A 25,060-nucleotide genomic window follows, 5' to 3' on the forward strand; every position below is an offset into this window, starting at 1 on the left:
TCAGACAGGGGTCTGAACTTATGGATCACTCGAAAAAACGTCCAGATTTTAACGACCCGGCGTTGTAGTGGCATGAAACCGACACATTTGGACGGGGCAGAAAACGGATTGCCATGCTGTTAGAGGTAGCACTAGACATTTGCATGGGGTTTTAAACTGAAATAGCCACCGTGAAGACCATTTAGTGCAGTTCACAACTCTGCCCTTCTAAATACCTAAATCTTTCTCGTTTTGAGCTACACGCCCGCGAACATGTGCAGACTATTTTAGGGACATTATCCCGAGGTATCACAGACATCTATGACGCCATAATAACGTTATTCAAATTCAGCCATTTCTTTCTTAAAATTTCATCCGACCCCTTTGAACAGATGGATTTCTGGAATTAGCGCCCGCGCTAAGCAGTGCTTGTTGAGTGAGCCCTGACCCCTACCATTCCAATTCCAGGCAACGGCAGAATTTTAGTGGCGAAAGATTAACGTGCCGCAATGCTCGGCACGGTCCGTCCCGCCCTCTGACGTCAACTGGCCTTCAACGCGACCGCTGCCACCGGCACAGGCCATATCTGCCAAGGGCAAATAGCGAGCGCCCTAAAGCGACTTGAACTCATCCCGCCACGGATGGGTGGATCGGAATGCAGGCGCTCTAACCAACTGAGCCACCGGGACGGACAAGTCATTCCTGACCTGACCCAAGTGAACACCACCTGACATGACCCGAATAAACACCGCATGACTTGACCTAAATCAACACCACCTGATCTGACCCGAACCAACACCGCCTGAACTGACCGTGACGGTCATTCGTCCGGAGGTGGGCTGGTCTGCGCCGCGCAGCCCAGGCGCCGCGTCCGACGGTCCCCGCCGCCTGTGGCCGGCGCCACCTCCACGCGAGAGGCGCGACGCCTCCGGTTCAAACCAGGTCAGGGACTTTGGATGGAGTAAACAACCCTCTCTCTCTCTCAGAGGCGATAAAGGCATTCACCGCTGCGTACTCCGCCATGCTCGTCTCGTCGCAGCTCAACAGCGCTCCACCTCGTTAGGGGACCGCGGTATCTTTCGTCCTGACTAGGGTACGATGGAAGGCTATGTCGCGTGTAACTCCACGCTGCCGGCGTTAGATATTTATAACCACCCTCGTGAGCCGGCGTTTGGTATGTCGGCGTCCCGGTGCAACGGTCCGCTCCAGCTCTAATATAAACCACGCACGTGCGCCGAACGCGCTCCTTTGGCAAGTACTTACAACCTGGTGAGGCACTGGGCTATCCAGCAACCTCGCTACCCTGATTAACCCAGGCGCAGGTCACCCAGTAAGGTACAGGTCGCTCTCACCATTCACGTGTTTAAAGGTGTGGTTCCTCAGCATAGGACAGAGAAGCCACTACGCTATATTGCTGTATATTGTGTGTCCTCCGTTTACTGTCTGAATGCGAATCTACCAGCGATCCACGCGAGTCGTAATTGCCGCATACGTTTTCGCTGTTTTTCGCAGTGATTCGGAATGAGGTAATGTGATGTCAAGAACTGTGCTCGCGCCGATGGACGCCAAATAACCGAACGCGAATCCTTCCGTACGTCATGCTCGCGGGCAACCCGCCCTGCTCCGTGCTTTAAAGCTGATCAGGCCACTCGGGCGCCTCTCGGACCGCGGAGTTCATCATCTGCAGCGGACGCGGGGAGAAGACGACACCCCACACGCAGCCCTCGCCCCGTGTTCCCCCGAAATCTTCTGCAACAGTCAGCGTCCGCGCCACTAGGTGTATTCCAGCGTCCCTCCGCCACAGACCGGGCCACTGTGCTGCGTCAGCTGGAGCGCACGCCGCGGGCGGCGACCGACGAGTGTGCCCTCTGCACGGCGAGGACACCACACCGCCAGTGACCCCCGCGGTCCGAAACCGCCGCCGGCCGGCGCCCACACCAATCAGCGGCCGGGCGGGGAAGCACGGTCACCGCGCGTGCGCACTGGCCGTCGGGTCACGACTCGATGTCCCTGGACGAGAGCATGGCACATCCCTGATATTGCACATGGTACATCCACACAGCCAGCCGTCCGACAGTGTTCAGTCGTGCACTGTACAGACGACGACGCTTCTGCGGCACACGCGCTCGCTAACGACTACCCACATGTTCCTGTAGTTGGTGAACACAGCGACTAAGGCGAATGAGACCGCAGGCGAAGGCGCGCCACGGCACAAGATTCCGGCATCCAAACCGAACTACAATAATATCCCCTGAAACAACCGGTAGTTCATAAAGGTCACAAAGCCTACGAGCAGGGCACCCTTTGGACGCCTCTATACACGACCAGTTTCAAAACAGACCGTCGTGAAAATACTACTCCGCAAAGCATACGCGAACTCTATCAATGACGCTACTAACAAATCGTTGCGACAGTTGCACAGGAGTTTGTGTCCCGAACCCAGACACAACAGATCAGCATTCTCCCCACACGGAGTGCGCTTTGCAGTGGGCGCGTTTACCAAGCATACATGGTATAAAATCAGATTCCACTCATTCCTTTGGCCGTACTGGCAAACGAAATGTTGAGCATCGTTGCAAATGAACTGGAAACGACGTCGCACAGGCCGCACGAAACTGTCTTATACGCGCAGGCACATAGTACAGCGGTAGAGAGCCGTTCAAAAGCGTCCGGCGAACTCGTGCATCGTCATCAAAATGCCCCGCCAGCTTGCCCAGCTTCCTGCGACGCAAACGGCGCTTTCTGGATCGTGGAGCGAACGCCACGCTACGAGCCGGCTGGTGGCTACGAGCATGCTCCCGAATCGGTCACAGTCCCACTTAACAATCCCCACAGGCTACAAACGCCTCTAACGACTACCGTGTTCAACGCGTTTGGCATTGCACTACGAGCGCCGACCGAGCCGAGCTCGACCGCCAGCGCTGTACCGCCGTATATCTTCCTCCCGTCGTTCGCAGCGAGCCGGGGCCAACTTCGCGGTCGCCTCCAGTGCCGCGCCTGACCGTGCGTGGCGACCGCGCTCTGGCCGTCCGGTCCGGCTCCGGAGCGGCGCGCGCCGCGTCGCTGGGAGGGCGGCGAGCGTGGCGTCGCTGCGGCGCCCGGTCACTCCTCAGCTCGTGGCTGGTGGCCCACCTGCACGGCGTCGCCGCCGACGTTGACCAGACACTGCGCCTGAGGAGCGGCGGACAGCGTGGCAGCCTCAGGCGTGCGCCGGACGGGCCCGAGGCGGTCCGCCTACGCGAGTGGGGCGCCCAGCACACGTCTGATGCCACGCCCTGCGCAGGCGTCAGGCGTTTGCGTGGTGATGGTGATGGAGCCGGATTTCAACAGTGAGTTGAGAGAAAAGTGATTGAAACCAGCTTAAGCAAGGAAAAGGGACCAAACAGAAAAAAGGATCGAATGCAATTTTACGGGACGGTCAACACAAGGACTTTTCAACTTTTTGAACCTTTGACCACTGAACTAGTCTTACTGGCGGGTTAATTACTCACACCACCGCCCCCGTTGGTAGTAATATGTAACCAACGTTGCCCTTCCGTTGCTCTTTTACCCCAGTGGTAGAACGCTGAACTTGCGATAACAAAACACAGGTTCGAATCCAAGCAGTTCCAAACATAACAGGTTATAAAAGGCACATGGCTGAAGCAAAACACTACCCATTTCTTCCCAGGACTCAACAATACTTGACGACAGCAGAATTAGCTGACCGGGCCGTTCTCGACACACTACCGCACCAGGCGGGAACGATAGACTAAGTCATTATACCCTCCTTCTCGCCCCGCTGGTGAGTTGCTTCTACCCTCTAGGACCGGACGCCGTCGAGAAGCCACCAGTTTAGGACACGCGCGACACAGTCGGACACTGAGACCGCGGCTGATCACACGGCGGAACTCTAGCCGCCAGAGACAGAGCCGCCGGAGCCCGGGACAGCCGAGCCAGGACCACTGGAACCGGGGCCATCGGGACCATCGGAGCCGCCGGAGCGGGGACCGGCCACTCACCTGGTTCTTATGCGGGTTGGGCAGCAGCACGCACTGCGACATGAAGTAGGAGACGAGCGCGTTGCCGCCGAGCGAGGTGACGTGGGCGCGCACCACAGCCAGCACCTCGGTCACCAGGTCTTGCATGAAGCCATTCAGACCGCCCACCTGCCGAACACGCGTGTCACGGCCGGCTCCACACAACGTGGCGTGAGACCACGTGACGAGGTGGCTGCACCACCAATCGACCGAGCCCAGCGCGATCCCCAGGGGCGTGCCACCACATCTGTCCGGCCCACACTGCAGCACGCCAGCTGGTTGTCGGCGCGCGGCGGCACGGCCGCGGTGCCTCCCTCTCACCTCGCGCAGGCTGGTGCACTCCCTGATGAAGAAGAAGTTGAGGTTGCCCAGCCAGCGCTCCACCCGGCCACCCGTCACATGTGGCAGCGGGGTGATGATGACGTCATAGTCGCCGCGCCACAGCGAGTTCTGCGGGGCGGGGCGCGACTCCAGGTCACCGTCACAGCCGTGGCCAGGAGGCAGGCTGTCAGACGTACGGTCTCGAGAGGACGGAATCGACGCGTGTTCGGACGCACACCATGCGGCGGGCTCCGCGGACCCCAGCGGACAGCGGGGAACCCCACCCAACACGTGGAGGAGCCACCAGCCTTCTACCACACACGGCGTCCGGCGCGGGCGCGGCAGCGGCCGCCGGAGAACGTGAGAGCACAACTGGACAACACGGTCGACGCCACGCTCCCGGGAAGGCGCCCCGCTCTGCGGTGCAGGTGTGGTGGGTGTGTCCAAAACCACCTCACACCCGTCCAGCTCCCCGGGGTAGCGACGGGCCCCCAAGTCCACATCCGACAGTGGGCTCTGTGCCGTCTTATTCACATTGGTTCGTTACCCGGTCATGCAGTGTGCGGTCGCGCCTGTGGACTCCCGCCATGCTGCTGATCACGCCTGCGGGATCAGCCGCCGTTACGAACCCCGGGCCCCAAGGCGCCACGCCTCATCCCGTGCTGCGTGAGTCACCGGCCAGTCCCCTATCACGTGGCGGACGCGTGCGCCGGCTGTGCAAGAGGCCACCGTATATCACGGGTGCAAAGGGCAGCTGATAGCCACGTGCACGGAGCGGGCGTCAGGCGCGAGGTCAAAGTTCCGGGCACAGCGCAGTACAGCGCGGTTGTGCGCGGTACAGTGTGTCCGGACCACCGACCAATCACCACTGGCGACGACGGAACCTTCCCTTGTATGGTCGTGCGCCTAACTCCTTGCTCTACCGCCGGCCAATCACCACTGACGACGACGAAACTACCCTTATATGGCCTTACGAATAGCTTCTAGCTCCACCACCGACCAATCACCACTGGCAAGGACGAAACCTACCCTTATATGGCCTTACGTCTAACTCCTACACTCTCTGGTTTTGCCGTCACCGACGGACGTAAGCGAGCACATACGGGGACAGAGCGCACCATCTTCAGTTGTTTGCGAGGGGGCCAGAAGGGAGACTGCTACTCCGCTCCGGCCACGGTTCCAGCTCGCGATCCCACAGCCTGAGCGAGCCGCTGCCGTGGCCGCCCACCCAACACAACGCCGATGCAGTGTACCTCCCTGATGCCAGACACCTCGCATCATTTACAAACCATGGAACACGATCTGGAGACGTGATGTCGGCGCATCTCAAAAGCCGCCCCGCACTAGCTCACGGGTATTCAGCAGCGGCAAGATCACCGCACGGTCCATTCGAGCAACGTCTTACGAGGGCGAGAGCGAAGCTGCGATCCCGGGGGTACCAGGACCATGCTGCCGACCGACCGTCACCTGTGGAGGGCGGGTGACCCGCCCGCCCGCCCGTCGGCTTCACTCTGCATGGAGGCGGCGCCACGGCCGGTCCGTACCTGGGCGCGCAGGCTACCGCTGGCATTGTCGGAACGCAGCGGCGGCGGCGGCCGCTCCGGCGCGCCCTCCCCGTCCTCCGTCGCCGCCGAGCGCACCGACGTCTGCTTGCTGAGTGGCTCGCTGACGCTGAGCGCGGCGCCTGCCGCAGGCGACGTCACCGGTCAGCCGAGAGAGAGGTCAGGGCCAGCACACACTCACGCGCCACACACACGCGCACGCACAAGCACACGCACACGCACACGCACACGCACACGCACGCACACACACACACACCACACACACACACACACACACCACACACACACACACACACACACACACACACACACACCAAACATGCCTGCCGCCCGCGGCGTCACCGGTCAGCCGAGGACGAGGTCAGGGCCGGCCGCACCAAGGACAGCCAGCACACACCGCACACGCATACAGACTGCCCTCAAACAGGTGGGAAACCACACATATAAACAGCAGAAGACGTGTTTGATTCGAATTTGACCACCATCTCTTGATAGGCAGTCACTTTGTGCAGTGCTATGCCGCTCCCAGCGCTTCTGTCACGCTGGGAACGCTCCCGGGAAATCTCTGACTTTGAGCGTGCCATGCGCCATCTGCGATTCACGTTGGATCTCCTCAACGATGTTAAAACGGCAGACCCGTTCATTGCTCTTTATCTTGAGGAAGGCGCGCAAGTCCCAGATAGGCGAAGCCAGCGAGTAAAGCAGGCGCGAAAAGGCGACGGAGCTGGTGAGGAAAATGAATTTTTCAGCACCCCGAAATGTTGTTATTCTTCACTTTTACACATCTTCCTTACGAGCGCAAAAACAACAAACAATGCCGCGGGCAGAGGTCGCCGACCGGCGCCGGCGCCCGGTGGCCCGGTCCGCCGCCGATACCCCGCTACCCGGCTCGCCTCTCCCGCAGCGGAAGTTGTCATGTCGGAGCGTTCCACTGCCACCGCGCCCCACTTCAGGCCGTTCACACCGGATGTTCTCCCTCAGACGCCTCGGATTGGTACAGTAGAGCCTGGCACTGACGGCCCACCCCGCGGGGATGATTTAGCAGTGCACAACGCCGCACATGTAACAAAAACAAGCGTACCATTGTCTCGCACCTAGCCTGCCTGCTTCATGGAGAACGTTGTGTGCCAGGTGTTCTAACATGACAACGTGCCTGCTTACAGTGCGCTATGAATGCACGAGGTTCTAGGCCGCGCCAGCGCCATTGCCACTTCCCCACCGCCTTAGGTTACACGTACGTCGCATTAAGCTAAACGTCGACCTCTCCTTCTTTCCCCACAATGGATTTCAAGCTGCAGGGTCGCCGTTTGCACGGAGGCAAATCCAGAGCGGACCGCAGATTGTGCTGACACGCTCAGATAACGCTCGGAAACCGCCGGAACCTGGAGCCCGCCAGATGGCGCTGGGTGAGCACACCGATTACGGGTGTGAAATTTGAACAATCGAATCATTTGGTTCGGGTACGTATGACATATAATCTTATGTTCCCACAGACACTGGACCTGGTGATCTAATGCGATGAGCTCCGTTTATTGGCTGCCGTTATTTGTTTAATTCATTACGTTACATATTGGAAAAGGTCTAAATCTTTGCTATCATCATTCCTGCAAGTTTCCTATAGTCATTTCTGCGTTTCTCTTCGACATAGATGATAGACACCTTCCATATCTTTTGAATGTTTCTGAGTAGTACAGGCACAGCAGGTGAACAATACAGCCCCTTCCATATCTTTTGAATGTTTCTGAGAAGTAGGTACAGCAGATGGACAATACAGCCCCTTCCGTATCTTTTGAATGTTTCTGAGAAGTAGGCACAGCTGGTGGACAATACAACCCTTGTTTATTTTCCACATAGCTTTCACTGCTTCCAGTGTGTCCTCGCGATTGTTCTGAACGGTGTGGTAAGCCAGAGGTAACATTGGAGGCAAGTCTTTGTTGTTTTTTATTTTCGTTGTTTTTATCATTATTTATTCGTATCATATTTGTACTATTTTTGTTTATTTTTGGTTATTTTTGTTGTTATTATTCTTGAAAACAGAAGTAGGCTGACGCTGTTATTTCAGGTAAATGCGGATTTTTCGTCGGTTTCCAGTTTTTCCCACAGGGACAATGATTCCCGTCTTCTATCGGCACAATTTCGCACCTACTCCACTCCAGATCAGATACTGTGTGAGGGGCCGACCCTCTCCAAATGAGATGGCCGCCCGCTGCAACCGCACCTTCACTCTTCCGCACGTACCGTACACGGAGATCTGGATCTCGTCCGCACACGTACCGTACACGGAGATCTGGATCTCGTCGTCCTCGGGCATGTCTATGCTGAACCGGAGACCGCACAGTGCACACGGCGCCAGCTTACGCAGCTTGAAGTACAGACCCTGGGGGACGGCGTCAGCGACGGGTCAGCCCGCCGCCAGCGCCAGCCGGTCAGAGGTCAGTCCAGCCGCACAAATCACCGCGGGGGACCGCGTCACGGACACCGCACGCGCCACGGACGACCGATGGCGCGACGGAGCGGCGGAGAGCGCCGCCGCGCGCCGCGCGCCCCACCTGGATGATCTTCTCCACCAGCTGTGCCAGGTGACGGTTGGTGACGCTGACCAGCTTGGTGCGCACGATGCGCGTGAACAGCTGGCGATCGTCCATCAGCAGCCGGTCGGGCACACCTGGCACGCCGGCCGTCGACACCAGCTCGAACAGCTCCGGCGGCCTCGGGCTCATCAGCATGAACAGCATGTCGGCGTCCTCGGCGTCGTCCATCTGTGGCGGCCGAGGCGTACCGGGCGGAGATGAGTTACGGGAAGGGCGGACGTGCGTTACGGGAAGGGCGGAGGTGAGTTACGGGGCGGGCGGAGGCGAGTTACAGCACGGACGAAGGCGAGTTACGGAACGGGCCAAGGCGAGTCACTGACGGGAGGAGGCGAGTCACGGCGGCGGTGGTGGCACCAGGCAAGGTAGCGAAAAAATACGTTGTCATCCCTTTAAATTCGTGGGAGTCTGTTATTAAAGAGTCAGAATAAACAACTTTTTGTTTTCTTAAACCCAAAGAAACGGTCGGTCTACGGTATGCACATCCCAAATTCATTCTAAGCCACATTTTTCTATTTGTTTCAGGCCAACGAGCAGCCGACAATGAAATACATACACACCTTGTTCCCCATATCCGGATGCTGATCCCAAAGCTTTCGCTCAATGTCGATTGAGATTATGCCTTTCTTTATCAAGCTGTACATAGAATGAATCTTGGTTCACGAATGGGCTGTACACGTGGGGGAAAAGCTGGAAGTGGATGGATGTCCGCGGCGTCAAGTTAATCTATGGCCGTCACGTCTTAACGGTGCATGCTAGCACGGCATAATTGACGTTTCTTCTCAAGTCAGGGGGTTGAGTGTGGAAATAGGCTTGTAAATGGGGGCGTAAACACACACCTTCTTCTCTTGGCGGCCTCAACAGACCGCTTGGTTCTAATTCAGCTTGGGTCGCGGCGAAAATCAAGCTGTTATCGCCAGCTCCAGCCGCGCCGGTTAAAGCCCAGGCTGACGCCACCATACGGGCGTGTGTGACCTACACAGTAGGTCTGCCCCCACACGAGCATAGCTCGGTCTGGAGTCTCGGCCGACCGGGCCGACACAGACCGACCGGCGGACATGACACGGCTGGCGGGGACCCCCGCCATCACTTCTGACACGTCCCGAGCGGTTCCCATTGCAGGTTCGACTGCGACACGACGCCACGGCGTCCAAAGCGGCGGGAGTGGCGCCGCCGCCGCCCGCGCCCGGACCGCAGCGGCGCACCTCCAGTATGCAGGCGTCCTTGTTGCCGGCGGCCAGGTCCAGGTCGGGTTTGTCCTCCTCTTCGTCGGACTCGTCGTCGGAGGTGCGCTCGGAGACGTCCTGCCGCACGGGTCAGGCGGCGTCAGCAGGCAGACTCGCCGGTGGACGAGCTCCGTCCACAGACAACGCCGCTGGTGCCACGACGAGAGCGAGACGCAGCCAGCAGCGCAAAGGCCCGCCCCTCACAGAACACAAAGGGGTCACGTTACGTGAGTATCATCGTCCACGGCGCGTTGGGCAGCGAGCGGGTGGTAACCAGTGCGCGTAGCCAGCACACAGTCCAGGCGGCGCCACACCGCTGTGGGCTGATGCGGGAGCCAGTGGGAAGGATCCAGCGGCCGGCGCTCCAGGCCATCTCAGGAATCAGCAGCCTGGAGTCACGGCCGGGGCTCCAGGCCGTCTCAAGACTCAGCAGCCTGGAGCCACGGCCGGGGCACCAGGGCATCTCATAATACGGCAGCCTGGAGACGTAGCCGGGGCCCCGAGCCGTCTCAGAACTCAGCGGCCTGGAGCTGACACCGGAGCTCCAGCCCGTCTCAGGACTCAGCTGCCTGGAGCCACGGCCGGGGCTCCAGGCCATCTCATAACTCAGCAGCCTGGAGATGTAGCCGGAGCTCCAGGCCGTCTCAGGACTCAACAGCCTAGAGCCGGGGCCGGGCCAGCCACCACGACTCCCGAGTCGCGAGTACCTGCCGACGGCGTGCCCTGACCTGTCCCGTCAGCTGGAACGCCTCCCGGTTGCTGGCCACCGTGTCGGCGATGCGCCGCTGCGTCTGCTCCAGCCGGTCAGCGCCCTCCTGCACGGCTGTGGACGCGGCGGCCGCTCGTTATACGGCCGGCCGCTCACGAGCGGCGCGCGGCGCGTGGCCGACAGACGACTCCACTCGGCAGGCGTACACGCAAGCGGTGTGGCGGGGCCAGCTCTCACAGCCTGATCATACAATCCGATTTGACCGGTTCATCAATGAATGCAGCGTTGTGGCAATTAGATCGAAGGTGCCAGAAGAGCTGTATAGCATGCTGCCACTGAGGTTTTGCTTGTCAGTGCGTTGTCGATAATGAGCTAGGCTTCAAACACGGTGTCGGGGACGCTTGCCACTACGCACACGGCGCGACCTCCCGCCTGATCCCGGGTAAGGTCCCACCGCCGGAACACCAGCGTCACCAATGCTAAACCACGGCTGCCTCGGTCCCGTGCTCGCCCCAGGCCCGCGCCGGGCGGCTGACCTGAGGTCACGCGGGGCACCACGGGCGGCGGCAGGGCCGTCAGGTACACAGCCGTGGCCGTGGCCACCGCCACCATGATCTGCTCGCCGATCGACAGCTGAATCTGCCGGCGGACGGCGCCGGGTCAGCGCCGGCGCCGCGCCGCGCCCCGAGCAGACGCGGCAACTCTCACCACGCGCCCCATCCATTTGGCACAGCGCGCAGAGAGGCGCACCACCGCCCGCACGAGATTCAGCGTCTCGACGCTCACAAACGGCGCCGCACGCACGTCAGGGGCGAGCTGGTCACACGGCGCAGACAAAGGCAGAGACAGCCGACACAGGTCGAGCTCCGTACGCGGACAGGGCGGCTGGCCACGCCGTGGGGAGGCCTGGAGTCTGCGCCGCGGTGGCCAGCGGTACCGTCAGACTGAAGAGCGCGTTCATGCCGAGGATGCGCAGCTTGTTGAGCAGCTGGCGGTGCAGCTCGTACTCGAGGAACGGCAGCCGGTCCGACACCTCCTTGGCGAGCTGCTCGGACTTAACGTCAGCCTTCTCGCGGCAGACGCGCGCCTGCCGGACGGCGGCACGTCCGAGTCGGACACGAGGCTGCCGTCGGCCAGTCACGGCTGAGCAGAACGCTCGCGCGTGAGCACAGACCAGCGGCCGGGACACGCCGTCAAAGGGCAAGTCGGGAAGGCGTAGGATTTCAGGCTAAACATAGTCATGACAGTTGAGTCCCATTATCGGTGGCCAGGCAAGAATGCCGTAACCCGTGATCTCATGCTCTCTCTACAACCCATGATCTCATGATCTTCGTGTTCGGTTCTTGAATGCCGCTTCCAATACGTTCGGGTGGCGCTTCAGATGAAAATTAACCCGTGCTGGCCGTTCACCAGGGCTCCGCACTCCTGGCGCCAGCTGGAATACGACTCCGCCGGCGCATCCGAGACAGGAACGATAGTCCCTGGTGCACAGCGGCGGACGGGCGCGGCTCTGACCTGCACCAGACAGCCACGGCCCGTGATGGCCACGTTCGTTGGCGGTTCGATCGTGCTGAAGATGACGTCGGGCACCGTGCTTTTCCTAGAACACGAATACGAGGACCCGTCAGCCGCACAGACAGCGGCGTAACGCGAACACAGACAGCGGCGTAACGCGAGCACAGACAGCGGCGTAACGCGAGCACAGACGGCGACACAACGCGAGCACAAACACCGGCGTAACGCGAGCACAGGCACCGGCGTAATGCGAGCACAGACAGCGACGCAAAGCGAGCACAGCCACCGACGTAATGCGAGCACAGACACCGGCGCCACACGAGCACAGACGGCGGCGTAACGCAAACACTGACAACTGCGTATCGCCTTGCGGCGGCGCATCGCGCCCGATGTCACAGTGATCACGATCAGGTCGAGGCGATCGACGGAGCAATAAAAATACCGAACGTGTCTCCGAACATCCCACAGAGCTGTCAAATGGCCACGTAACGAATGCGAGCCAACAATGACCCCGAATAGCGGCCGGCGATCAGCGGGCCGGCCGTCGTGCCGCCGGCGGCGCAGCGGCCCGAGGCCGGCGAGCGGCGCGGCCTGCTGCCACGCCAGCCGCAGGTACGCACCGGCAGAGGGCGCAGCGCACCTGCAGCGCCGACACCGGTATGCTGCCCTGGCTGTAGGGCAGGTGGCAGGGCGCGCAGCTGGCCGCCGCCACGTCCGGCTCCTCCAGGATGGTCAGCGCCTGGCGGGCGGGCGGCGTCAGTCGGGTAGACACGCGGCCCAGCAGTGCCCGCGGTCCCGCCGCGGCGGCCCCACGCCACGGCTCAACATGGCGGCCTGCAGTCTGGCGCGGCTAGCCACCGGCGCAGAGGCTCAAAACGGCCGGAGCGCTGGGCCCGTCCGTCCTTAACCTGTTACGATCGTAGGACTGTGGCCGAGATTACTGCTCCAGGGAGGTCTATATTTCTGAGTCAAGTGATGTTATGATGACGCACTACATCAAACAACTCACACACAGTTACCTCGCCACGCGAGCCAAACGACTGTCAAACTCGGGTGAAGAGGGGCACACCGCAGTAGCCCACACGGCGGCCAGGTTGACCGCGACGCTGAAAGCCGCCTCTGACAGTCGGACCGGCGGGGCCGGACCAGCACTCGGACCGGACCGGACCGGACCGGACCGGACCGGACCGGACCGGACCGGACCGGACTGAACCAGACCAGACGGCCGGACCAGACCAGACGGCCGGACCAGACCAGACGGCCGGACCAGCAGCACCGCGCCGTCCCAGCGGAGCGCGCTCCGCGGCGGCGGCGGCGGCGGCAGGGCCCCACCTGGCTGGTGAGGCTGGCCTCGAGTCGGAGGGCGGTGCGGACCTCGCGCGAGTCGCAGCGCGCCGCCGCCGCCGGCTCCGCCAGCCCCAGCGCCGCGAAGTTGACGGTGGCTGCCGTGCCGTATGCGCTCAGCACACACACGTCGTCCCTGGGGCGGCAACGCACCCGGTCAGCACAGCCGGGGAAGGGGGAGGGGCAAGCGTCGGGAGCAGGGATCACGCGCAGAGACGGCAGCGACAGCAGTGACATGCGCGAATATAGAAACAGCTGCCAGAGGGCGGCGATAAGCTGCCAGCTGCCAGAGAACAGCTATAAACGGACAGAGGGATGAAAAAGGGCCCGTCAACGCTCACTGCTCCAAGAATATCATCGAAAGTCCGACAGTTGCGTAAGTTCGGGCACACAATTGTCGTAAAAACGTTTGGTCATTCCGTTTCATTTTATGCAAGAGATTAAGTGGCGGCGGGACGTCAGCGCGCATTTAAACTACCACTGGTTTGGGTCGTCAGCGCCTGAGCCCCGCACACCAACTGCCGTCTACGAGGCGGCTGATACACCCGTGAGTTACACTCCAGCCGCGTCGGGACCGGGGAAACAAACGACGCCGATAGGAGGGTCAAACGCACGAACACAAGCCTAAACACGTCACAGCCGCAGAGGCAGGAGGGCTGACAAAAGGACGCTACACTGCCAAACAGAGCTACCGTTCCGTAGCGGCTCACGTCGCACAGGAGTCTTCCCGGGGTAGTGACACCGAATCCACGAGAACACTGACGGTGACGAGCCCGCGTGCTCGGCCCGAGGGCACGCCGACCTCGAGCGCCGCCGGCGGGCTCACCAGATGGTGGTGGTCTCCTCGTAGCCGAGCACCACCTGGCAGGCGAGCGCCTTGCAGTGGGAGCGTACCTCGGTGCGCAGCTCCGCCCACCAGGCGTCGCGACTTTCGCTCTCCTCCGGCTGGGTGATGCGGTCCAGCAGCTTCACCGAGCGGGCGCTCACCGTACCGCCTGCCGGGCCGGCCGGGGCAGCCGTCAGCGACCGAGGGCGTGCCGGGCCGGCGGGGACAGCCGTCAGCGGCCGGGGGGCGTGCCGGGCCGGCGGGGACAGCCGTCAGCGGCCGAGGGCCGTGCCGGGCGGCAGGACAGCCGTCAGCGGCCGAGGGCGTGCCGGGACGGCGGGGACAGCCGTCAGCGGCCGAGGGCGTGCCAGGCCGGCGGGGACAGCCGTCAGCGGCCGGGGGCGTGCCGGGCGGCAGGACAGCCGTCAGCGGCCGAGGGCGTGCCGGGCCGGCGGGGACAGCCGTCAGCGGCCGGGGGCGTGCCGGGCGGCAGGACAGCCGTCAGCGGCCGAGGGCGTGCCGGGCCGGCGGGGACAGCCGTCAGCGGCCGGGGGCGTGCCGGGCGGCAGGACAGCCGTCAGCGGCCGAGGGCGTGCCGGGCCGGCGGGGACAGCCGTCAGCGACCGAGGGGCGTGCCGGGCCGGCGGGGACAGCCGTCAGTGGCCGGGGGCGTGCCGGGCCGGCGGGGACAGCCGTCAGCGGCCGAGGCCGTACCGCCGTCAGCCGGCCGGCCGGAGGCTTCTCGCGCAGCCACCAGCTGTTGGTTCATTGCATCTGCCCGGTGTAACGCAGCACACGCATACCACAAAACGCGGCAACAACTCGCTCGTCTCAGTTACAATCGGAGCGCTCACGCCTCGGCCACGCACCGAGCCCACACACCGCGCATGGCCGACGGGCCGTCGGCGCCTGCCGTACCGATGTGCGTGATGAAGCCCGGGGCGAAGGTGCGCAGCGTGACGAACGGAAACTCGGCCGACTCGTAGTTGTCCTGCTGCTGGCTGCGCTGCTGGGCCGAGGCGGCCACCAGTTGCGCCAGCAGTTTGGTGTCGGCGCAGCTGGACGAGCTGCTGCTGGGCGCTGGCGCGGCGGACGGCAGGTGAGAGCGCGAGAGTGGCGGCCGCTTCAGACCGGCGGCGGCACGCATCCTCACAACACCCGTCTCCGGTCGGAGGGTGGGGGTAGACACCGGCCGGCTTATGCACCCAGACTTCACCCACGGCACAGGGTCAGCGACCTGGCCTTAAGGAAAATAACGGCTCACTTTTCTGGGCAACCACTCGAGGCTCAATGTGGAACAGCCGCCCCCGAGCTCCGGGTCCCCCGGGCCGGCCCAGTGACCGGCTTCTCCGGCGCGTTCGCTGACCTTTGAAGGTGCTGTCGTTCTCCAGCGAGCGGCTGAGCTGCCTTTCGGCGGCGTCGGGGGCGTCGGCGGGCACCGGCGGCGCGGCGGCGACGGCCGGCGCCTGCGGAGGGTGAGGACTACAGGACGGCTCACTGCAACGCGCGGGCACGCTGTCACGGCGGCGTCCGGCGGCGGCGGCGGCGGGCGCGGCGGCGGCTGCCGCCAGGCGCTGTCCCCGCGCGCCGGCGGCACACTCACACACGGACACAGCACCGGAGCAGGAGGGCGCGTCGTCAGGGGCGCCGGCCCGACGCGGGGCGCTCTGCGGCAGCGCCGCGCCGGCCAGCAGCTGCTCTGAGGACACGCTGTGGAGTGAGGCCAGCCGCGGCACGCCCGGCAGGCAGGCCGGGTCACTCGGGTCGAGGTCGAGCGCCGGGTCCGAGGCGCTGTTGAGGGAAGCCAGATCGGAAGGGATGGAGGAGGCGGAGGCGCCGCTCGGACTCGGCGGACCGGCGGTCGGGGCGGCGCGGGGGTCAGGCGAGCTCTCTGGCGCCGCTGTGTAGTGGTCCGGCGCGGACGCCACACAGCGAAGTTGGCGCGGCGCCGGCGCGGGGACGCCGGGGGAGGCCGGCCGCCAGCGCGGGCCAACCGCGCCCTCGTGATCAACCAGCGCTGCCACGTCGCCGTCGCTACCTGGCTTTGGCGCGCTCTCCGCCAGCGACGCCAAATCGTCCTCACTGCCGGACTGCGCCGACAGTTCGCTAACGCTGTCCAGGCATCGGATGGGCGCAGCGGCCTGCGCGGCAGGACAGGCGGGACGCGGGAATGGTCGGCGCTCGCCCAACGAAACGTCCTCCGGGTTAGTCAAGCTATCTGCACTATCCGGGAACAGCGAGAAGGTGACCGGCCGCGGTGCGCTAGCGCTATCCATGGCATCTAGGCACTCCTGCGAGACACTCTCCAGGTCGAGCACGGGCGCATCGTCATCACATGCGTTGTCCGTACTCAGGCTGGGGTAGAGCGAAGCCACCTCTACTAACACGTTCATGCTGGATATGTACACCACGTCATGCACGTCCAGGCTGTTGAGCGCCAGGTGGAGGGTGGAGTCGGGCAGGTGGGCCGGGCCGGGCGCGCCGGCCGCGCCGTCGCGGTCCTCCTCGCTGCACGAATCCTCCGACGAGCTGATCACCATGATGGGCTTGTCGACTGCACCCGCGCCCTCCTCGTCACCGTCCTCCCCTCCAACAGCCTCCCCCTCATCATCACCGTCTCCGTCATCATCGCCGTCGACGTCTCCATCATCGTCGCCGTCGCCGTCGCCGTCGCCGTCGGCGGCGCCGGTCCCGGCCGACGTGACGGTGGTGAGCGAGTCCTCGTTGCGTGGCGCCGGCTCGCAGGAGGAGGCGCGCCGCCGACCGAGGCGGCGGTGCGCACCGGCCGCCGCCCCCGCCGCCGGCGAGCGCTGGAAGTCGGGCGTACTGAACGCGTCGCGGCCGAGCGTGCGCTCGCCGCGTTCGGCGCCGGGTCGCGCCGCGCGCCGCCGGAAGCTCAGCCTCTCGCGCACAAACTGCTGCGCGGCGGCCAGGATGCCGCGCGGCGCCGGCGGCGGCGGCACGCTGAACGGACAGGGCGACGGCGGCGTGGCGGGCGGCGGCGGCGGAGGTGGCGGCGGCAGCGGCGGCGGCGCCTCCTGCGGCGAGGGCGGCACCAGCTGCACGGCCGGCGCTGCCCCCCTCCGGCGGCGCGCTGCCGGCACAGACGGCACAGGCTCACCGGCGGGCGCCGGTGCCGGCGCGGCCTGGCAGCCGGCGGCGGACAGCGGCACCCAGCCAGCGCCCCCTCCGGCCCGCATCACACGCCCGGCATTTACGTGGGACGGCGCAGAATGCCTCCGCTGGCTTATCTATGACGTACCCATGTATGGGGCACGATCATGGCGATGCCAGTCAAGGGCGTGCGGTGCTAGAGCTGAGGGGGGGGGGGGGAGGGAGCCACGCTGTCCGCCGCTTGGCGCTAAGACAACCACCGAGAAGCACCCAGAGACAGGCAAAGCACAGACACAGCCAACGGTCCAGCCCCGCATCTCCAGGCACCCGCCTGACGCCCGCAGGCAGTAATCGTGACAAGCATAGCGGAGTGCATTGCGAGCGGCAAAGCTACTAGACAGAGCCAACGCCTCTTTAAGTCTGCCAGCCACAGCCAAGCGTGCGAAAGCCTCCACCTTCCACGCACCGCGAGATCCCAGACGGAAAGTCGATGTGTAAAGCCGGCCGCCGATGAAAACATGCAACATCTAAGTGCCGCAAAGGCGCATACCAGCCAGATCCAGAAGCGAACGCCGCAGCAGGCGGATTGCGGACCAAGGTTTCTGCTGCACGGATAATGTATTTATTTACCCGATGCACAACCGTTGCGATGTTTAACACGGGATGACCAGACTATCGCCCGGAAGAACGAATTCATCATTCATTTGCAGTCCAGACGTTATTTGTCTTGCAAATATTTAGGGCCACCTGTGTACAGGTTAACAAACTTTGATGACCTGGAACGCATTATGCACCTCTCAGCTGACTTAGTTACGCTTGAGTGGACCTCATATTGGCCCACAACAAATTGTGTCCGATACAACATGAAATACTTAACTTTACCCTTTAAGTTCACGTCTGACTGTTGCGTACACATGGTGCCTAGTCTACCTGTGCATCGCTGCATATTTACCTGTACCAGGCTTAAGCCTTAATGCAATCCCACCGTCCAGAAGAAAGCTAAAGCGAGCCTGAACAGCTGCGTCATTAAACGGATTGGCCTGTTTGCTCGCAACCATCACGCGAAACCAAAGGGACCAAGAAACGCGCATATTCGGTTTTCCGCGGCTATGTTTTTATACAACCATCCTACCGCGTGATTGCACAGATGACCTCGTTTTGCCCGATTTCGGTCCTCATGGCTGTAATATAAATGCTTCTTTGCTCTTATCAGCCAGTAGCGACGAGGACGGTCTATAAATAATGAGGGCATACTCATATTTGACAGATTGCAAGCCCTTGCCTACCTCCCCACAGAGTGTCTTCCAGGCATAACACCAGCCGCTCAGACGCTGAGTAGGAGGGGGGGGGGGGGGGGGGGGGAGGGCACAGAGCATGGCAGCAGACGTGCAGCCAATGACGCATAACCTTGTAAATATCAGACCATACTCCAGCGCAGCTTAGGCCCAGATCCACCCAAACTGAAGTGCTGTCTTGCCATCGGTCTCTCACATGGTTAAAAGGCTGCCCTTTATGTTTTGTCTGAAAAACCATCCTAACTTTGCGGCGAAAGGAACCCTGGTGAGCAGCGGCGTTTGTCACAAGTTGAAGGCCGCCGCACCAGCCGCCTCCGGTGGCGCGCTCAACGGTGGTAACGCTCAGTCGGTGGGCACTGCGGGTCTGTCGGGACCCGATCCTCTGGCCTGCCCAGCGATGCTAACGCTCAGCGCGTGTGCACTGCGGGACTGTCGGGCCCCGATCCTCTGGCCTGGCCAGCGATACTAACGCTCAGCCCGTGTGCACTGCGGGTCTGTCGGGCCCCGATCCTCTGGCCTGGCCGGCGATACTAACGCTCAGCCCGTGTGCACTGCGGGTCTGTCGGGACCCGATCCTCTGGCCTGGCCGGCGATACTAACGCTCAGCCCGTGTGCGCTGCGGGGCTGTCGGGCCCCGATCCTCTGGCCTGACCGGTGTCAACTGATGTCATTGCCCAGCCTCGCTGGCATCGCATCAGCCAATGACACAGTGTTATGTAGCCGGCGTCAGCTGTTAGCAGCAAAACATTGCCGGTGTCACCGATGGCACAGTATCCCCAGCCGGCATCAACCAACAAATTCATAAGAATGAGACAAAACACTGGTAAAATCCTAGCTCCGATGTGGCAACAATGCTCCACATCCCAGCAGACTTCCTCACATACATGACGCGCATTACCGAACCAGCTTGCCTGCCAACGACAGGGAACCAACGCGCACACCGCCCAGTGCGACGTACTGGGCGGTCGGGGCACACGGGGACGCGTCGTGTGACGACCATCCCACCGCAGCCGCCACCCCTGCACCAGTGACCGTGCCTGACAGGTCACTTTCCGGCGGCGGCGGCGGCGGCGGCGCGCGCTCACCGGTCGCGTCCGCTACCCGGCAGCCGGCTCAGCGGGCTGGGACTGGGCTCCCGCGCCTCCGACCGCACCATGCTGACCGCCGTGCCGATGCCGCGCACCACGATACCGGTCTCGCCCTCCAGGTCGAAGCACTGCCGGTAGCTGGGCACGCAGCGCGCGGTCAGCCCGCTGCTGCCGTCGCGGCCGCCGGCGGAGCGGGACGAAGAGCCGGTGTCGCGGCGAGGACGGCGGCTGGGGCCCGGTCGGGGCAGCGACGGCATCACACTGAGCGTGACTTCAAGACGCACAAGGTGGTCGTTCATAACGCGTGAGCCAGTTGGGCACGGAGACGGAAAAGACTCATCGGCCCTCTCCCCGATACGGTCCAGACAATCTGACGGCCGCTGGGAGAAGAGCGCTCGTTTCACACTTGCTTGCAACATCATTTAAAAAAACTCGAGACAAGAGATTGGACTGCAAGACAATAGTTACTAACATTGCCGGTATACCCACAACGGAAGCTCATCCTTATTGACGTCAGGACATTTGCTGCACACCTAACCCTTCCCCTCACCCACATGGACGTGACGCCCACCCTGCCACCTTCACGTACCCAATAACAGCGTTGCCGCCGGCCTCGATGACGGTGACGCCGATGCGCCGCTGCACCTCGCCCGACAGCTTGGAGAAGAGCGTCTGGCGCGCCTCGTTGGAGGCCCGCGGCGTGCGGATCTTGTCGATCCACTGGTACTCCGGGTCGTCGTTCACCACCAGCTCGTGCACGAAGCCCAGCAGGCTCTGCACGCAGTGGCCGGCCGGCACACACGCGCCTGCCGCACCGGGCCGGTCAGTGCGCAGGGACGGCACGGGGCGGTCAGTGGGCAAGGATAGCACGGCGTCAGTCAGTGGGCAAGGACAGCAAGGCGCCGGTCAGTGGGCAAGTACAGCACGGGGCCGGTCAGTGGGCAAGGACAGCACGGGGCCGGTCAGTGGGCAGGGACAGCACGGGGCCGGTCATTGGGCAGGGACAGCACGGGGCCGGTCAGTGGTCTAGGATAGCACGGCGTCAGTCAGTGGGCAAGGGCAGCACGGCGCCGGTCAGTGGGCAAGGACAGCACGGGGCCGGTCAGTGGGCTAGGACAGCACGGGGCCGGTCAGTGGGCAAAGACAGCACGGCGTCGGTCAGTGGACCAGGACAGCACGGCGTCAGTCAGTGGGCAAGGACAGCACGGGGCCGGTCAGTGGGCATGGACAGCACGGGGCCGGTCAGTGGGCTAGGACAGCACGGGGCCGGTCAGTGGGCAGGGACAGCACGGGGCCGGTCATTGGGCAGGGACAGCACGGGGCCGGTCAGTGGTCTAGGATAGCACGGCGTCAGTCAGTGGGCAAGGACAGCACGGCGCCGGTCAGTGGGCATGGACAGCACGGGGCCGGTCAGTGGGCTAGGACAGCACGGGGCCGGTCAGTAGGCCAGTAGGTAAGGACAGCACGGCGTCAGTCAGTGGGCATGAACAGCACGGGGCCGGTCAGTGGGCAAGGACAGCACGGCGTCAGTCAGTGGGCAAGGACAGCACGGGGCCGGTCAGTGGGCAAGTACAGCACAGGACCGGTCAGTGGGCAAAGACAGCACGGCGTCGGTCAGTGGACCAGGACAGCACGGCGTCGGTCAGTGGGCAAGGATAGCACGGGGCCGCTCAGTGGGGAAGGACAGCACGGCGTCGGTCAGTGGGCAAGGGCAGCACGGCGTCGGTCAGTGGGCAGGGACAGCACGGGGCCGGCCAGTGGGCGAGACCAGAGCGTCGCATGTTGGGTGTGACTGTGCCGTATCCGTGGTCAGACTTCGAGTAGTGCAATGACTGGAAGAGACGTTTTGTACGTCACTGTAACAGCATGCAGGATCCTGTGGTGACTGCGGCTGCAAATACACGTAGACGCGTATTCTACTGCATCTAGGATGACGTCATGTACCGAAGCCCTACACGAAGCGTGCCATATTTTCAACGCCTGCTCGACTCCAACAACGGCATGCTGTCACCAAAGAACTGCCAAGTTGCCCCCCCCCCCCCCCCCCCCCCATACATGTCATGCCATTATAGCACCTATCTGGCCATCAGGTAGGCCCAGACGTCGACGAGGACTGGAGAACTAAGCCAGTGGTAAGCTCAGCCATGCCTTACTGGAGAAGTACTGGACACCGCAGGAAGAGTGTCGGAACTTGTTGAAGTCGGAGAAGAGGTCCACCTTGACCATCACGTTCAGCTCGCCACGCACACCGTGCAGCGTGTCATATATGGGAATCCAGCCAGAGATGATGGACGGACTCACTGTAACCATGGACACACAGTGATGAAGGGCCAGATGCGGCGACCCAGTCACTGTGGCGGCCGACCAGCGGTAACCAGAACGCATGGTTTCTCGCAACGCTGAATATACTAGAGATCATCAGACAAGCACAACTGGACTCGGCCGTTTCGGCCACTACAGCTCCCACCAAGAGGCTTAAGTCTACCCCGTCTGCCCGCGCAACAGCGTCCCTCCCCTCACCGGCCGTCTGTCCGCGCGACGGCGCCCCTCCCCTCACCGGCCGTCTGTCCGCGCGACGGCGCCCCTCCCCTCACCGGCCGGGCTACCCGCGCGACGGCGCCCATCCCCTCACCGCCCCGGCTTTTCGATGGACGCCGGCCCTTTTCTCACCTCCCGGGCTATCCGCCGAACGTTGCCCCTTCTCTCACCGCCCGGGCTATCCGCCGAACGTCGCCCCTTCTCTCACCGCCCGGGCTATCCGCCAAACGTTGCCCCTTCTCTCACCGCCCGGGCTATCCGCCGGGCGGCACCCCTCCTCTCATCGGCCGTCTGTCCGCGGGACGGCTCCCCTCCCCTCACCGCCCGGGCTATCTGCCGAACGTTGCCCCTCCCCACACAGCCCGGGCTATCCGCCGGACATCACCCCTCCCCTCATCGGCCGTCTGTCGGCGGGACGGCTCCCCTCCTCTCACCGGCCGGCTGTGCCGCCTCGGTGCGGGTGATGAGCTCGGGCGCCAGCAGCGGACTCAAGCTGAGGTACACCTTGCCGATGGCGTCGTGCGCCGAGTACGTGTCGTGGTCCATCACGCGGATCTGCAGCGGCTCGTCCTGCAGCTCGGCGTCGTCCTGCACCTGTGACACGGCCACACAAGCGCATGTGAATGGTGGCCTGCTGCAGTATTGCATTGAAAGCAGGGCTGTAGTCTCGTAAAGTAATTTGGGGCGGTGGGCAGCTGAGCTGGGAAATGGAAAAACTATTATCAAGATATACAGTAACAACAGGGTTCTCCTAGGATTTGAGACTTCTTCTCAAAGTTGAGGAAGAGGGTTTGTTGAGGGGCTGGAGCCCCCAGGCCCTTACTGAACAGGAATCTACACCCCTGGCTGACATATCATGTGTGGTGAGTAACTGGTGGGAAGGGTGTGGAGGCATTGATTGACATTGAAAACAATGCATCCGCCAAGGATATCAAAGATGACGACATTTTCAGCACCATTTGAAGTTTCCCAACAATACAATTCTCACAGCTTGTCACCGCCCTAAATAAAATTTCCCTTGCCTACTTCCCTTTCCAAGACTAGGTCCCCAAAACGACACCGGTACTCCAGAGGTCAACCCAAGCGAGCAGTGACACCTGCGCGCTCAAGCACACACCTCGAAGCGAAACCAGTCCGAGTTCCACTGCGGGTTCAGCGAGCGGCGACACACGTCCGTCTTCTGCGTGACGGCGCCTAGCCGCACTTCGACGAAGGCGTCAGTGGTGTCGTTGGCGCGGTCCATGACCGGCAGGTTGCGGCCGGCCAGCACGCGCACCTTCACCTTGCCTGGCATTGTGAATGTTTCTGGAGGCAGCAGCCATCTGTCACACAAGCTGAGGAAGACTGGGCCCACCTAGTGCTGTGTGGTTCTAGTCTGTATGTTACAGTATGTTGTAACAATATATATCAGTCCATTTAGTTGCATTTTTTTGGTAGCTTGCATCAGTGGATCCAAAGATGCATAGCTAGTATGATATGCACTGCTGTAGGCCCAGTAAGACAGATGAATCAGTACCTGCTAGCCATGCACATATTATTTTTCCACTTCCTTAGGATAAATAAATCCCTAAAATATGTATTTTGACCTCAGATTGAAATTTATCCAGCAAAGTCATCTTAATCTATCACAAGCCCAACTAAACCAGTGTGAAAAACCTTGACTGAAGATTTGCAATCCCTGGAAAGGCTTGTGCCCCATTTTGCATGCTTCATTTTTCCTGTCAATGCTCATTGCCTCAAAATGAATGCAACTTCTTTCAAAATTATAAGTAATCCATAACTGAGGCCCTCTTTCAATACATGTGTCTTGGCAGCACTTGAGAGCCCCACATTCTAGACTAGAATCAGTGCTTTTCAACTTTTTATAATGTCTTACATCACACTGTTCTCATCTGAACAGTGTAAGTACATGAGCCCTGAAGGAGCACCTCAACAGGAACCATGTTGCAGCAAAGGGCATGGTCTTGTGAACCATCTTGCCAACCATCAGGGGCCCAAACTAAAAAGCATGTTATGGCAAGATGCATTCTAGCTGGGATCATTCATTGGGTACCTCAGTACTGTGGTGGAGTGACATGAACAGCAAAGCTGTGAGAATTGATTGATTTTGGACTACAACCATATTAAGTCTGGCATAGAACCAAACTCTGCTGCAAAACATATTACTCTATGGAAGCAAACAATTCCTTTATCATAAATAGGCCAATCCCAACATGACTCCCAGCACAGCTCACCTGGCACAAAATAGCATGGGATACCTGGTTTCTACAGGAAAAGGGCTGATGGTGCATCTCCTTTGCCATGCCAGCATCAGGCCTGCATTCCTGGTGCACAATATCCCTACATTATACCATGTTCCCTCATCAAAAGCATTTTGCACACTGCTCAGACACCATGTGCAGTCATGTTCCAATGCAGGTGCCCAACCATCCCTGACTTCACGTGGTGGTGCCGTAACGAAGGTATGGCATCACCTTTGAGGTACCACACATACCTCTCCTGTATCTACCTACCTCTGCATACACCACATCTACCTATGTAGTAAAGTATGATGTTCCTTGCTTCTCCGGCCTCACAAAATATGTAATAGAGAATAATACACTCAAGATATTCAATTAAGTTCACAAATAACAGCTTGTAGAAAAATCAGGCAGAGGGCATTGGACAAAACTCATCACTTCATTATTCTTTTTAACATGACCAAAATGTGTGACTGGCTTCATACAATCCACAGTTATTTACAACACTCGAACATAGCTTTATCCCTACCTTTATCCGCCTCTATCGACCTACCTTGTTTTACACAAAACTGATACCAAACAATATCCAAGGGCAAACACAGAAATGAAACATCCGCGCCAAACCTGTATTTCATCCCGGTGTTATAAAAATGTTAATAGCTGTAGTCAGAAATATACAAACATGACTACAATTTC

At 61.3% G+C, this 25,060-nt stretch overlaps 1 protein-coding gene across 1 annotated transcript; it reads right to left on the bottom strand.

The window, feature by feature from the left end:
- Nucleotides 1–1,840: 1,840 nt before the first annotated feature.
- Nucleotides 1,841–24,834, bottom strand: LOC119091694 (C2 domain-containing protein 5). The gene is made up of 22 exons (XM_037214521.1): nt 24,638–24,834; nt 23,242–23,429; nt 22,559–22,718; nt 21,740–21,886; nt 20,176–20,392; nt 19,584–19,724; nt 15,456–15,586; nt 15,008–15,169; nt 14,090–14,258; nt 13,252–13,399; nt 12,540–12,658; nt 11,920–12,004; nt 11,342–11,491; nt 10,941–11,043; nt 10,424–10,518; nt 9,675–9,773; nt 8,431–8,640; nt 8,156–8,258; nt 5,864–6,003; nt 4,320–4,448; nt 3,981–4,127; nt 1,841–3,150 (listed from the first exon to the last, which is right to left on the bottom strand). Exons 2-22 carry the CDS (start codon nt 23,416–23,418, stop codon nt 3,082–3,084), a joined length of 2,901 nt encoding a protein of 966 aa, XP_037070416.1. The 5' UTR covers nt 23,419–23,429; nt 24,638–24,834; the 3' UTR covers nt 1,841–3,081.
- Between the last annotated feature and the right edge of the window lie 226 nt (nt 24,835–25,060).

The sequence above is a fragment of the Pollicipes pollicipes genome, unplaced genomic scaffold (genome assembly GCF_011947565.3).
Source record: "Pollicipes pollicipes isolate AB1234 unplaced genomic scaffold, Ppol_2.1 Scaffold_3447;HRSCAF=4054_pilon_pilon_pilon, whole genome shotgun sequence".
Lineage (NCBI taxonomy): Eukaryota > Metazoa > Arthropoda > Thecostraca > Pollicipedomorpha > Pollicipedidae > Pollicipes > Pollicipes pollicipes.

Bases quoted from the DNA above. Each gene is read 5' to 3' on its own strand.
- LOC119091694 (XM_037214521.1), bottom strand. From the start codon at position 23,418: ATGCCAGGCAAGGTGAAGGTGCGCGTGCTGGCCGGCCGCAACCTGCCG. The intron at 8,641-9,674 runs GTGCGCCGCTGC...CGGCCGCCACAG, and splicing joins AGGACGCCTGCATACTGGAG to ATGGACGACGCCGAGGACGC. The intron at 3,151-3,980 runs GTGAGTGGCCGG...GCCGCTCCTCAG, and splicing joins CCAACCCGCATAAGAACCAG to GCGCAGTGTCTGGTCAACGT.